A 13611-nucleotide genomic window follows, 5' to 3' on the forward strand; every position below is an offset into this window, starting at 1 on the left:
ACCATGTGTTCTGCTAGCCAACATCTTCATCATCTCTTCCACCACTAAGGGCCAGCTTATTCATCAGAATATAAAACCTTTGTGGCTTATATAGCTTGTCAAAGAAACCCCTCAATCTGAAGAGCACACACATAAAAAAAATTAGTAATCTAACGTGAAAACTAATATCCTCTAGTCAAGTCAATCTAACCATAAGATGGAAAATTTATATATCTTAGAACTGTGGCTTTCAATTTTCCATGACCTACATCAGCCCAAGAAATCATTTTTCACCCATTCATGGAAAAAAAAATTATAAAGTGCTCTGCAACAACTGGAAAAACATATTAAAATGAGACAAATTTGAAAATCCTGAATTTATTCCAGTAGCATTTCAGCCTCTTGTCATGCCTAAACAAAACCTTCCATAAAAGCATCCTTCAAAGGACAAACCTCAAGACAACCTAAAACAAATCAGTACCAAATTCTCCAGAAGTATTAAAACATTTGCAGAATACTAACATTTAATCTATAATACTTCTGTATTTTTCTCTCTCACTTCTATAATCTTGTCCATATTGGCTATTCAATAATATGTCCTTTGGGCCAGAAAGTCTTCTTTTTTTTTTTTTTTTTTTTTGGCTGGCTGATATGGGGATGTGAACCCCTGACCTTGGTGTTATAACACCACACTCCACTCATTCAGTTTTGACTACTTAGATTTAATACTCTTCTATAACAATACCACTTAAGAATTTAAAATAAAGAGAAAAGATACATATTTTTAACACTACAGATTATTTTCATTTAAATAATATATTATTTATTTAAATACATATTTATATTTAACATACATTTAATTATGTATATTTATATATACGTATAAGGTTATATATGTAATGTATGTATATATGTCCTTTCTTCTTCCCATGGAAGGAAGACATTACCCATTTGGTAATGTTTACATTTGGGGGTGGGAGTGGGAAGAATTCTGATTAAGAATAAAATGAAGGGAAAAAAGAAATCACATTTTCAACCATGCTCTTTTCTTCTTTATTAACCCTGTAGTTAATTTTCCATCCCCTCTTTCTCCCTCCAGGACTTAAGCAAGTATCACCTTTTTTTTTTTTTTTTTTTAACTATAGGAATGAGAAATCCCACAATAAAGAAGCTAACACTCCCATTAAAATAAACCAAAACTAACTCCAGTCTTTATCCCTCTTAGTCCTCTTGTCTTGTCTGTAGATAAAAATCTAAACTTTTTTGAAGGTTTTTTAATATTCTTTAATAGTCACGATTCACAGTCAGAAGAGCAATGAGGAATTCTGATCCTTCTGATCCAAGAAGCTCCAACTATAGGAGCTAAGGAGGAGAAACTACAAAAAACTCAGGAGGCTCAGAAAAGTGACAAGCAGGAGCCCATAAGGACACCTCTGACAGGCAAAGTAAGGGGAGCTCAGCAGAGGGGAAATACCACCGAACTGGTCTCTCCCCATGAAGAGCCCACGCTACGAATGAGAGCATCTGGCAGATCAATGGAGGAGGTTTCTTTCCTGTCTTTGGGGCTATCAGAGTCCAATTCCATTTGCCAGAACCCTTGCTCTCCCTCTAATTCTCCTCACCATGCTCTAATCATCCCTTTCCTTTATTCTTTTATGTAGAGTATTCATAAAGCAAATGTACTTCACAGGGCCTGGTTTTCCAAAGCCTTGCAGTTTCAAATATTGACCTAGCAAAAGACAGGAAATTTTCCCTAGGCTATCGAGTCTCTGTTGTAAGATAAAGAATTGTAACACAGCAAGGTTGCTGGTTCAAAGACAGACTAGTTACTGATTGATATGTAAAGTTACTGGGAAGATGCTGGAGGGAGAAAGAATGTTTGCTAGATCAAGCTTTTATTGGTAGATCACTTAATTGCCTAACAGAATGTCATCTGACTTGTTTTTACTGAATGTTACCAGCTTCTATTGTTAAACCTGTTAAACTGTACTTAGCAAAACCCCACCTATGTCTCTTCCTGTAACTTGCTGGTCTGGAGAATAAATGCAGGAGAGAACCCCAATTCATGGTTAATTTCCCAAATGGAAGGAATGCCTCACACTTGAGGGTTCTGGGATATTAACCCCTTTCTGGGGCATCTCACTGCTCAGAAGAGATGGGCTTTGAGTAATATTTGGCGGTTCTGTCACCCAGGGGAAAAGGAGTGGAAAATCCGTGGGAGGCAAATCAACACTTTTATCTCCCCTGACAGTCTATTATTAAATTCTACCCTTTAGCTGTCGAAAATATGGGAGAATAATTCTGCTCTCTTCAAAATTCTGGGCAACTGGTACCTCCATTCTGCAATCTCTTTCATCCACCTAAGTATTACTATTAAAATCACCTTTTCAACTCAGAGCCCTGCTTCTCAAATACTGATAAAAGCAGCAGGCATTTCACCATGTGCCATGCCATATGTCCCACACTTGACATACGAGAATTCACACTTTCTGTCTTCACAACAGCCTCATATGAGTGGAACTATTATTATTCTCAGTGTGCATAGGCACAGAGCAATCAATTATCCTGCCCAACTCATATTTTAGGAAATAACAAAGCCAGGATTCAAACCCAGGCAGTCTGGCTCCAAAGCCTCCGCTCTTAAGCATACACACTACCTCACAAATTAGTCCATCCTCTTTTCCTGGGCATCAAGGAAATAAAAATACAACAGCTTAATGTTTTCAAAGAGGTCTTTCCCAATCTATGCTATCTACTTCATATTTTCATAGACATTATATCATAATACAATTAGAAGAATTTCCTTGGATTCTTTCCTTTTCCACTCATTTCCAATTCCCAGCTCTGTCCCTGGGAACATCTCACTTTCCCTGTAACCTACTGATATTCTGCCTCAAAAGTGAGATTCCCTCGTTACTTAGAAACAGTGACCCTGAAAGCACAGGATAAAACTCCCTCTTAGGGAGTACAGCTGTAATGTCAAGAAAACCTAAGTATCAAGAAAAATGGGTTCTCACCCAACTACATCCCAACCATATTAACCAAGGGTAAACCATCTCACCTTTCTGGGACTCACTTTTTCACTTATTAAATTGGTTTGAGGTGGTGAAACTTTAAGTAAAATCCTATGAGTCCCTGACTCCTAATGAATTTTCTTTTTCTTTCCTTTTTTTAAAGAAAAATCATGCTTTGGAAAGCACCAGTCACACTGAGAAGCTGAATAGTACTCCTTGCAGAAGCAGTACTGTCAGGAGCTGGCGGGGACTCAGGCACTGTAATACTTTCTAAGCCTACCTGGGCATAGGTGCCACTGCAGACCACTGCATTCCATTTGGTAATGTTTACACAGCTTGGATGGCGGATCAAGTAGTTGTCAATTCTTCCCACGTAAGCATCCTTGTATCCTGTCACAGAGCCATCAGTGTCGTGGAATATGGAGTTCTTATCACCATCCAGCTCACAATCTTCAAACCAGGGGCCAGGCTTTCCAAAAAAGACATTCAGAGAGACCTGACAGCAGTGAAAAACAAGGACATCACAAAATGAGGCTCCTGTCATATTAGTGTCCCCTGCAAAGATCCAACTGCATGTCCATTAAAACTGCTTTAAGGTTAAAGCAATTCTGAGTTACAGCTCATAGTTGCCAACTATGGCACCCAGTCAATCAGACTTTTCTACTTAATTAATGACAGGCTTAGGGGAAAAAAATTCCCAAAACCTTGGGAAATGTTAAACTCCATCTTTGTTTTCATTCTTCCCCCTCCCCACTTAAAAACTATTACCTGTTCTCCAGAGAAAACTAATCTGTGGTAAGAGAAACCAGAACAGTTGTGGGAAGGGGGACTATGCAGTTGTATATATTTTTTAAAAATTATAAACTGTACACATAAGATCTGTGCATTTCCAAGTATGCAAATTATACCTCAATTAAATAAAAATCTATTATATGTTTATCTTCCAAATGAGTCAATCATTTTATTTCACTCTGAATGCTTCAGTTACTTATTCATATAACTCCCTCCACCAAAAAATAAGTACAGTTCAAAACTGAAGCACAATTTAAGTGCTGGCTTATTACAGCTGGGTTACTGTTGAACTCCCTAGAATCTGCTGAAAAGTGTTATGTTACTATCTCGCTCCTCAACACACACCAAGGCCAGCTCAATAATTTTCATGTCAGGTAGAGCTAATATAAAGCCTGTATTGAACACATAATACAGGCTGCAAAGCTGGCTGCAGGTAACATGTTTTATAGTTTTTAGCTGCTTCTCACTAGTGGTCAGTTACTGATGTTGTTCAAGCCACACAGATATACCATTAAAATGCTTTTATGCACTCATCATCCTGGGATTTTTTTTAAATCAACAGCACATCTAAATGACAAGCAACTCGATGGAAAACAGGGATGTTTGGGACAAGTGGTTCCAGGTTCTTAGTTCCACGCTTTTTCTCTTTTCCCTTGTGCCTCCGATGGTTAAATCTCAAAGAAGTTTACAGTGTATTTTCCACCTTTTTAAGTAGAACTTCACAAACTTCCCTTTCTAAACTGTCCCCAAAGTATCACTACCATAGAAAACTCCAGGCTGGATGAACTGCTGGACTTGAACAATATGGCTTCACTTATGCTGTTATAATTTGAGGACTCCTACTACAAATGCAATATCTAACAAACTGTTTTTCAGTATGACCACATTAGTGGTCACTAAATTCTGTGCATGGAGGACTATGGGGAGCTCCATGTAGGAGGTAAGTGAACAGCCAACCTCCAACAGAAGAGGTGACCCAAGACCCACCCTATTGATTTACGTGAGAAACCTCCATCTCTTAGCCTAGCCCGACCCTGCCCCTGGAGTCACGTGGCCTCAAGAAAACCAGCCAACCACGCTAATGTCCCAGTTTGCACCTGTGCCTCTGTTCCATGCCTTGGCTGCTCTAGGAAACCAAATATAGAATTTGGCAAATCTATGTCAAGTTCTATTTTAAATGGGGCAACTACAAAGTTCATGTGTGGACATGAATGAGGGAACTATGAGCTATTTGCCAGTTGCAGCTGCCTGTGGGAGCAGGGAGCTAGGTGGTCTGAGTCTCAGTTTCTCTTATGCTGCTGCCATCATGGAACTGGCAAGCTGGGGAAAGCCTGGGGGTCTGGAATCAGATTGTCCTGTGTACTATGGGTAGAGTGGATACTGGTGAAACTGCTAAGAAAACTCTTTCTGGGGGCTTCTTCATCATAAACCATAATTTCTAAAAATTCTCTGCCATCTTCATAAAAGCCTTCCAACAGTTTTTATCAGAAATAACCCAATTTGCATCATACTGCCCCAGTATTCCTCTTTGCTCCCAATTTTTCATCCTCTAGTTCCCAGAAGAATAGTCCCCAGATGAGTTAGTGGAGATGGGCTACTCTGCCAGCTCATTACACTGACTGAATTTCTCAAAATCTATGCCCTCTTATTCCTGTGAAACACTACAAACTTTAAGTCATCTTCCCTTTCGAGACCTGAATTTAATGCTTAATTCTAATTTGAGCTGAATGTCAAAAATACCCCAAATCATATGGGACTTCTGTCCTCACCTTGAACTCGATGGGACAGAGTACACGGAATTAGGGGTTGCTTTTGTAGATAATTTCTCCTACTAGTCATAAAGACTTGGTGCAAATCCTTTGTGTTTTTTGTCTTTGGGAATGTGCAGCCCCCTCCCTCTCCAAACATAGTCATTATGTAGGAACATACTTACATGCGGACCAAACTTCACAAGGGAAATGTTATTCTGGGGCGTTATCTGCCAGGAGTTCTTCATGAGGAAGCCAATCGCACTGCTGTACCTATCTGGAGTTGGCACGTATTTTTTGAAAGTGCTCCTGGTGAGATGAACGGGCCCATCATAAATCTGAAAGCCTCTAATTGGGAATGTCCTGTTGAAATACAAGATTTTGTGTAATACACATGAGCCTGTCCCCTGAACAAAACTCCACTTATTTGTTTTATAAATACTGCTGAATATCCCAGATGCCCTGAGCAAAATTCTAGGAAACAGTAGTGGCCACCAAGATAAGATCCTTGATTGAATGAAGCATAAACTGTCGTGAGAAAGACAAACAGAAAAAAGAAAATTTCAGATAAGTACTATGGAAACAAGACCTAGTAATACAATTGACAGGGGTGGTGAGAGAGACATTTGGATAGAATTATTATTTGGGATAGAATGGAAGCCTCTCTGACTGGCTTCCTTGAGTCAAATCAGTTAAGATCTTTTTTTTGGTAACTCTAGTGTTATATATAACTTTAGTGTTAGTTCCAAAATTTCTAGCCATGAGAACAAAAGACAAATCTGGGCTTAAGCAGAGAGAACTTCCCCCTCAAGCCATTAAATGATAGGAAAAAGGTGAAAGAAATGATATACTTTAAAGTATAAAAGCCTAAATTCTCAAGGCTTACTATGTCCAAAGCATTAGCTAGATTGAGAATTTCATTTTATTCATTATCGCCCTTTCTGTTCAAACACAAACCATAATTAATTTACAAAACTTACAATATTCTGAATTCTTCAGGTTTCTCTCCTATTACATTTTTAATGGCATTGCAGAAGATAGCTATAGCAACAAATTAGTTTACAACTTTGCAGTGTTTTATAATGAAAGCATATACACTAGCAAGAAAACCAAATAGCCCAATTAAAAATCTATGCATCATGATGTATTTGTAATCATATATCTCAAAATGTTTCTCCTCCATAGAAAAGGCTGTAAAGATAAGTAAATTAAAAACTGAGCCTATTAATCAATGAGAAATTTTTATTTGGGAAAATCTTCCTTGGCAAAGAAGCAACAAGCATTTTGAAATGAAACTGGAGGTCAATATAAAACAGGAATGAAATTGACTTGGCCACCACCATCCTGCAACCCGTACCCCCAACAAATACAGCTTTTTAAAAAACAAACAAACAAACAAAAGTCTACACACTAGGAGAGGCAGCCACAGCCTAATGGTGAAAAGCACAGCCAAGCTAACTAGGTTTGAATCTCACCTCCACTACCTTTAGTAAGTTACTCCTTTGTAAAACAGGATGGTGACAGGACCTACCTCCCTTGGCTGGGTGAGGAATAAGCAAATACAAAGTCATCTAGATAGGCCTGTTGCATCACAAGCACTTGAGAAATGTGAGCTATTACAAATGCATGAGGTTCTTTTCTCACTGGCTTCCACGATAGTTCCGCTTGCAGGGCAGCATTAAGGGCACGCAGTACTCCACGCTGACAAGCACAGGGGAGTGGAGGTGAGCATGAAGAACCCTTCCCCAGAAACTAGTAAAGCTCTTCTGCAACCTCACTCCGCACCCCTCACCCCGAGCTAATTCTGTTTGCCCCCTTCCCCTGCCTTGTCCTAGCCGATGTCCATAGACGGCGCTGTTGTGAAGGGACTTCATTCTTGATGAATTATGACACAGGCTCAGATGCGAAGCTGTGAAATACTATGTAGTTCTTCTCTACAAGTTTTCTCACAAGTAAAATAAAGACAATTCCAAACTGTGTCTAAGAACTGAGTTATGGATTAGTTAATAGCTCCCTGAAAGCTCTGAAGAATCTTCCTAGCGCTAAGTACTATTTTAATGAATCAGTGATTATGATGACAGAAAACACACCAAAAGCCTGCCCCATCCCCTCCAACATCTAGAACACTGTTAATTATACAGCCGTGGTTAGGCATCAGTCAACTCTCGTTTTCTAGGACTCTTTTCAGTAGGTAATTTCCTTTTTCCAGTAGCTATTTCTGAAACCAACATTGAGGGAAAACTGACCTAATGTCATAGTTTATGGCTTGGCAACTTCCTGTGGCTTAAGAAAAATGGCTTAAGAAAAAAGAAAAAAAAAAATCACCAGCTTATATAAGGTCTTATATAAGGATTAAAAACAAGATCAGTTGCTCTGTTATAAAACTGATAATGAAATCTCTGAAATGTTTTTTATTTATTGTTGTGTATGGTCCTGTAAGAAGATAGGAAAAGAGTTACAGTCAGGTAGGAATCAATCAGTCCGGGATTATTACAGAAACTTCCTTGAGGTTTAGCCTTTTCTTTATTGTTTAAATTTAACACTCCACTGTTTAAGTAACACTTACCTGTTCCTAGGTAACGTCCGAGGCTTCTGGTCTATTCCTCCAGTGCCTACATACTTGTTCTGACCACCGTGAAAGCCGTAATTCCTGCTCTCCCCAACAAAGAGAGATTCAGATACCTCTTGGCTAGAACCTTCATCACTTGGGAAACTTCCATCACTGTTAAAATGAGAAAAATCATTAGCTACACTTCCCTAGGAAATTTAAATTTACTCCCCAATGAAAGTAAGCTACAACTTAAAAAGCTAAAAGTTTTAAAAGAAGTCAATAGTTTTTTTTCTAATACATATCACCAAGTCCTTAGAAATTGCTTTTAAACTGCAGAAATACCTCTTATAGTGAATTATGTCCCCCCAAAACTCCCTGAATTTTGAATCGTGTCCCCCAAGTTTTATGTATTAGAAACAGCCCCCACTGTGACTGTTAAAAGGGTGGGAAATCCTATTACAGTAACTGAAACGTGGAGCCTTGAAAAGGTGATTGGATTGTAACACATGCTGTAGTAAATGGATTAGTAACGATGGTCAGCAGCATGGTTTGGTGGGCTTTAAAAGGAGAGTGCGTGAGGAGGTCAGCACTCTCTCTGCTCCACCATTTCTGCAGTGTGATACCCTGCCATCACCACCAAGGCCTTCACCAGCTCTGTTCCCTGGACTGTAAGCAATAAATCTCATTTTCTTTATAAATCTCTTCACAAATCACCCAGTTTCAGGTATTTTATTATAAGCACCTGAAATGGACTAATATACCTCTTCTAAATTAACAAAAGGTTTACAAATTATAAGAGGGTACTTCAAAAAGTTCATGGAAAATGGAATTAAAAGATAACATGAATCCTTCCATGAACTTTCTGAAGTACCCTCATATAAACAAATAAAATTTAATTTAGCACTAACAACTGATTAGTCTAAAGCAACAACATCGCAGATGAGGAACAAACTTGCCCCGAATACTATTAAATGAAGAGCATGTTTAACGTGCCAATTAGATTGACTATTATCTGGAGAAAAATACATAACACAAAAACTTAAGTTCTTAAAGACTGTTGCCAAATTAGAACAGCTACTAAGAAAGAAATATTGATTTTTAATATTCTCCTTACTTTTACTCCCTTTCTCTTTTCCCCCTACTTTTTAAGAACTTTAGTCTAAATCACAAGCATTTTTTTCTAAGTAGAAATTTTTATAGGCCTAATCCATTTCTTCTGTGCAGTTCCAGCTATATTAACCTACTACTTTGGTACGAATTCAATTAATCAATAAGAATGTATTTTTGGCCCTCTAGTGGCATTAGGAAGAGGATGCTAATTTTTTTTTAATGGTAATAAATGATAAAACATCACTGTGCATTATTCAAAAAGAAAAAAGAAAAAAATATATCAAGGGTTACTTTATCTTACAGCTTTAAAATAATCAAAGTATTTTTAAGCAATTACAAACCTGGCAAAGGTCAATCCTATTCCATTATCTGCAAATCTATAAGAGAAAAGAGAAGGAATTTTAATTCATCACATAATATAAGAAGAGGTATTTCTCTCAATACCTAATTATCACAAAATCCAGGAAATCCCAATGTTTACTCTCTCAAAGACCACACAAAAATTTCACTTCACAATAACTGAGAGCACAGAATCTGCAGTGAAGGTACCTGGTTCAAATCCTGGCTTTGCCAATTATTAGCTGTTAGACCATGGACAAGTTACTCAACCTGTCTCTCCCTATGTTTTCTCATTTATAAGTTAAAATAATAATATAACCTTCCTCATAGAATATTTGAGGGCATCAAACATACTAAATAATTTCAAGGATTTGAAATAGTGCCTAGCATAGAGTAAGCAGAATATAATTGTTAGCTGTAATGATTTTTATCATTTAAAAAAAAATAGATCATGGTATTCTCTTCAAAACTTTTCAACATGACACGTAAGCCAGTTCTACAGATTCAATTACAATCACCTTTGTGGATGATAAAACTAAAAGATGACAGTAAAATGCCAAGAAGCTAATGTCAGTGCCAAAAAAAAAAAAATCCTTTTTTTCTAGATTGTTGAATGCCAAATCTTAGCTCAACATGCATCAGATCTCTCCTAAAATTATACAAATGGGAAAAAAAAAGTTAGATGCTTACTGCCTAAAGTCATGTTAAGACATAAGTCAACAGACTTATTACGGTGGAATTATACAGCTTTTGTTTTAAATGGCAGTGGAAGAGCATTAAAAAACTTTAAGGAGTTTCCAAGAGGAAGGAAAAAAATCCAGGTAGTTTCAAAATCTTTATTTAGCTCTCTGACATAGACCATGCTTGTTATATAAAGTTAAATTCCCAGTTTCTGCTCAATCTCATCAAAAAGCTCTCATGTCACCAGACAGGTTCAGTTCCAATAAAAGCACCAGAATGAGACGATTCCAAACATTTGCAGTCTGTTAACTCTAGCATAGTTCCTCAGAGCTTGTCCTGTCTATGTCCTGTCTATTAATAATAATAATAATATTCCAGGAACAACCACCACACTTTTATTCTACTGGCTGTCTTTTTTTAAAAAAATCCTTAACAATAAATACATTACTGTCATCGGGTAATAACTTTGTAGAGAATACCTACGCTGAATTCTGAACGATGATGTCTCCTCCTCTGACCCAAGCTCCATGATCATTATTTTTAAAAGCAATGAGCCTGTCAATCAGAGCAGCGACACGTGGCTTTTCAGGATCTGCATCCTGATGAGGCCGAAATCTGGAGGTTAAAAACAAACAAAAAAGCAACTTTTTAAAAAAAGTAATAAAAATGCAATAGAAATTAGCTATTTATAATCATAACCTTTAGTGTCAAGAAGGAGAACTTAAATTTGATCAAACCAAAAACTCTTAAGACACAGCTTAATTATTCATATTTCAAATTTTTTTTTAAATTACATTTATTTACACAAGACTCCAGAGAACTGTTTTCATATCTTCTTTGTTATTTTTTTTAAATCAACGTACAGAATGGACATTGCAGAACATTATAAGCATGAAAATAATTTTCAAGAAAAACTGAGCTCAAGAAATCTGGCATGTCCTCACAAAGTTTTAAGCTATATGTTACTAATAAAAACTTATTGAACAAATTAATCATATATTTCAACATATATACATGAACTTGAGTTGTGCACTGCATAAATATTTTGGATATGGAGATAAAACTAGGATTAACATCTTGAAAATGTCTAAATTTAAAACAGACTGTATTCAATTGACTTATTTATTATAAGATTGAATTTTGCCTTTTCCTTCTCCTCCCTCTAAAACACTTACAAGAAACTTAATGGAAACATCAAAGAAACTGGTGTAAAAAACTACTAGGGGCTGGCTCAGCTGGTCAGAGAGCAATGTTGTAACACCGAGGTCAAGTGTTCAGATCCCCATACCGACTGGCCGCCAAAAAACAAACAAAACAAAAACAAAAACTGTTCTTCCTTTTTAAATTTTTTATTTTATTTATTTTTATTTATTTATTTTTATTTTAACTTCTCAATATACATTGCAGTTGATTTTCATGTCCCTTTACCAGTTCCTCTTTCCCCCCTTCTCTCTCCTCCCCAGCCCCAACACATCATATCTGTTCACTTGTCTGAAGTTCAAGGAATTGTTGTGATTGTTGTATCTAAAATGAAGACCATTTCTATATTAATCTTACAAAGCTAGGGGAAGAAAAAGAAAACTAGACAGCTTTTCAAAAACCAATTCAGCAGATTGAGATTTTCAATCAGACAGTAAGGAAATATCCTTTGCATGATGCTAGTATCAGAGTTGTTGGCACATGCACGTGCTCACTAAATGTGAATGATGGGCGAAACAGCTATGCACAGAGAACAGCAAGTGCAAATGTCCTTAGGTGTGAGTTGCCGGCTGGAGAGTAAGAAGCAAGAGAGACAGGACAGAGAGGGGGGCAAGTGCAGGAAAGCATGTGGTTCCTCCTTGAAAATGCAATGGGAGGTAATGGAAGGTCAATGGAAGCACAGAACCAGGGAAGAGATGTAACTGAGTTTTTCTTTTTTTTTTTTTTTTTTTTTAACAGATCACGGGCTGCTATTTGGACAATCGACTATAGAGAATGGACTGTAAGAAGACCAGTCTGGAAGTTCTTTATGTGTTTCAGGCAGATGGTGGTGGTGTAGGCTGGGGCAATAGCAGTGATATATAATAGAGTGTTATATTCCACCCTTAGATTATATGACCCAGATCCCCTCACTCTAACAAATGCTGACCTAAGTACAAAGTCTGACTCTAAGCCAAAATCTACTCTTCTGGCATTGTAGTTACTGTCAAATAGCTTTGCAGTCATTATGTAATATCAAGCAGATAGAAGAGTTCTGGAAAGGAAACTACACAATGTTCTAAAAGAAAGCCAAAAAACAAACAAAAAGTACTATAAAGCAATACCTGGTTCTCTGATATAACCATCTCATCTTTTCTGAACTTCCTATCTATATAAATCAGTCACTGACCACTTGCTCTGATACCCTTTATTTTCATCTTTCCCACTTGGTGTGCAGAAAATATAGGTAATCTCCCCAATTTTTCATCATCATCATCTATGAGCTTTTAGCATACTTCCCTACCCTCCCTTAATTGTCCTCAGCTTTAAATGTACTAGTTGGTTCTAATGCTCTTTCACTTTCAGGTCAAATTCCCCAATTTCAAATCAAGAGCTTTCTTAAGTTCAAATTTCCCATCTTTGGATTCCTGTAATTTCACATCTTGAAGACACAAGGAAAAGCTCATCTGATTTACTGCTGAGTCAACTTCCTCTCTAATGAACAGAATGTATTCTGGTGTTTGATTCATAGGCTAGTTTATTACTCATTTATATTAGTTTTATCATTTTTAGTCATGTCTGGATTACATGAATACATATGGGCATACTCTATACATTAGTTTATACAAAATTAAATGCACACACAAGTGCCAAATGTCTTATTACTCTTCTTCTACAATCAGTTATTTGCTATAACAACTTCCAAATGGAGTCCAATTCCTTACCAATAAACTGGTAGGTTTTATAAACTGCATTTATAAGCATTTATAAACTGCTGGGAGAAATAATGGAGAGCAGGAAAGACTACTGTTTTCACAGTATCACATACACACATCTGGTTAAGAACTTCTTAAGCTATTATGGGTAAATTATTTTATTGTCAAGTCTAATAAAAATACCAATGGATTCTTAAATATATTTACTCATCTATTCATATACACACACATACACAGGGAAAAGAGCCAATTGTGTGTGTTTAAGGATTTTTCTGGCAACAATAACTTAGCAAAGTACACATTACTTATTCTACTTCTTTAAACTAAAAAGGCATCAGCAACCTTCTAACATAGATTTTTTCATTTTGTCAGCTAATATTCTCTTCTTTGTTCATAATTTGCTGTCATCTATATACATTCCTTTTTCTTCTTAAGTTTATCTCTTCTATTTTTACATTTCATATGTTGATCAGCTATTAGGTACTCAGGACCTTGTGTTTTAC

The 13611-nt window shown here is 36.8% G+C and overlaps 1 protein-coding gene across 1 annotated transcript in view; it reads right to left on the bottom strand.

Annotated features, from left to right (window-relative positions):
* TMEM2 (transmembrane protein 2) overlaps positions 1-13611 on the bottom strand; it is a 74031-nt gene that overhangs the window by 19730 nt on the left and 40690 nt on the right. The window contains exons 13-17 of the mRNA XM_008583250.1: positions 10698-10829; positions 9536-9571; positions 8100-8255; positions 5719-5896; positions 3274-3489 (exon numbers count right to left, since the gene is read on the bottom strand). Of these exons, the coding sequence (XP_008581472.1) occupies positions 3274-3489; positions 5719-5896; positions 8100-8255; positions 9536-9571; positions 10698-10829 (718 nt within the window). The remainder of the gene's footprint in view (positions 1-3273; positions 3490-5718; positions 5897-8099; positions 8256-9535; positions 9572-10697; positions 10830-13611) is intronic.

The sequence above is a fragment of the Galeopterus variegatus genome, unplaced genomic scaffold, assembly GCF_000696425.1.
Source record: "Galeopterus variegatus unplaced genomic scaffold, G_variegatus-3.0.2 Scaffold2868, whole genome shotgun sequence".
NCBI lineage: Eukaryota > Metazoa > Chordata > Mammalia > Dermoptera > Cynocephalidae > Galeopterus > Galeopterus variegatus.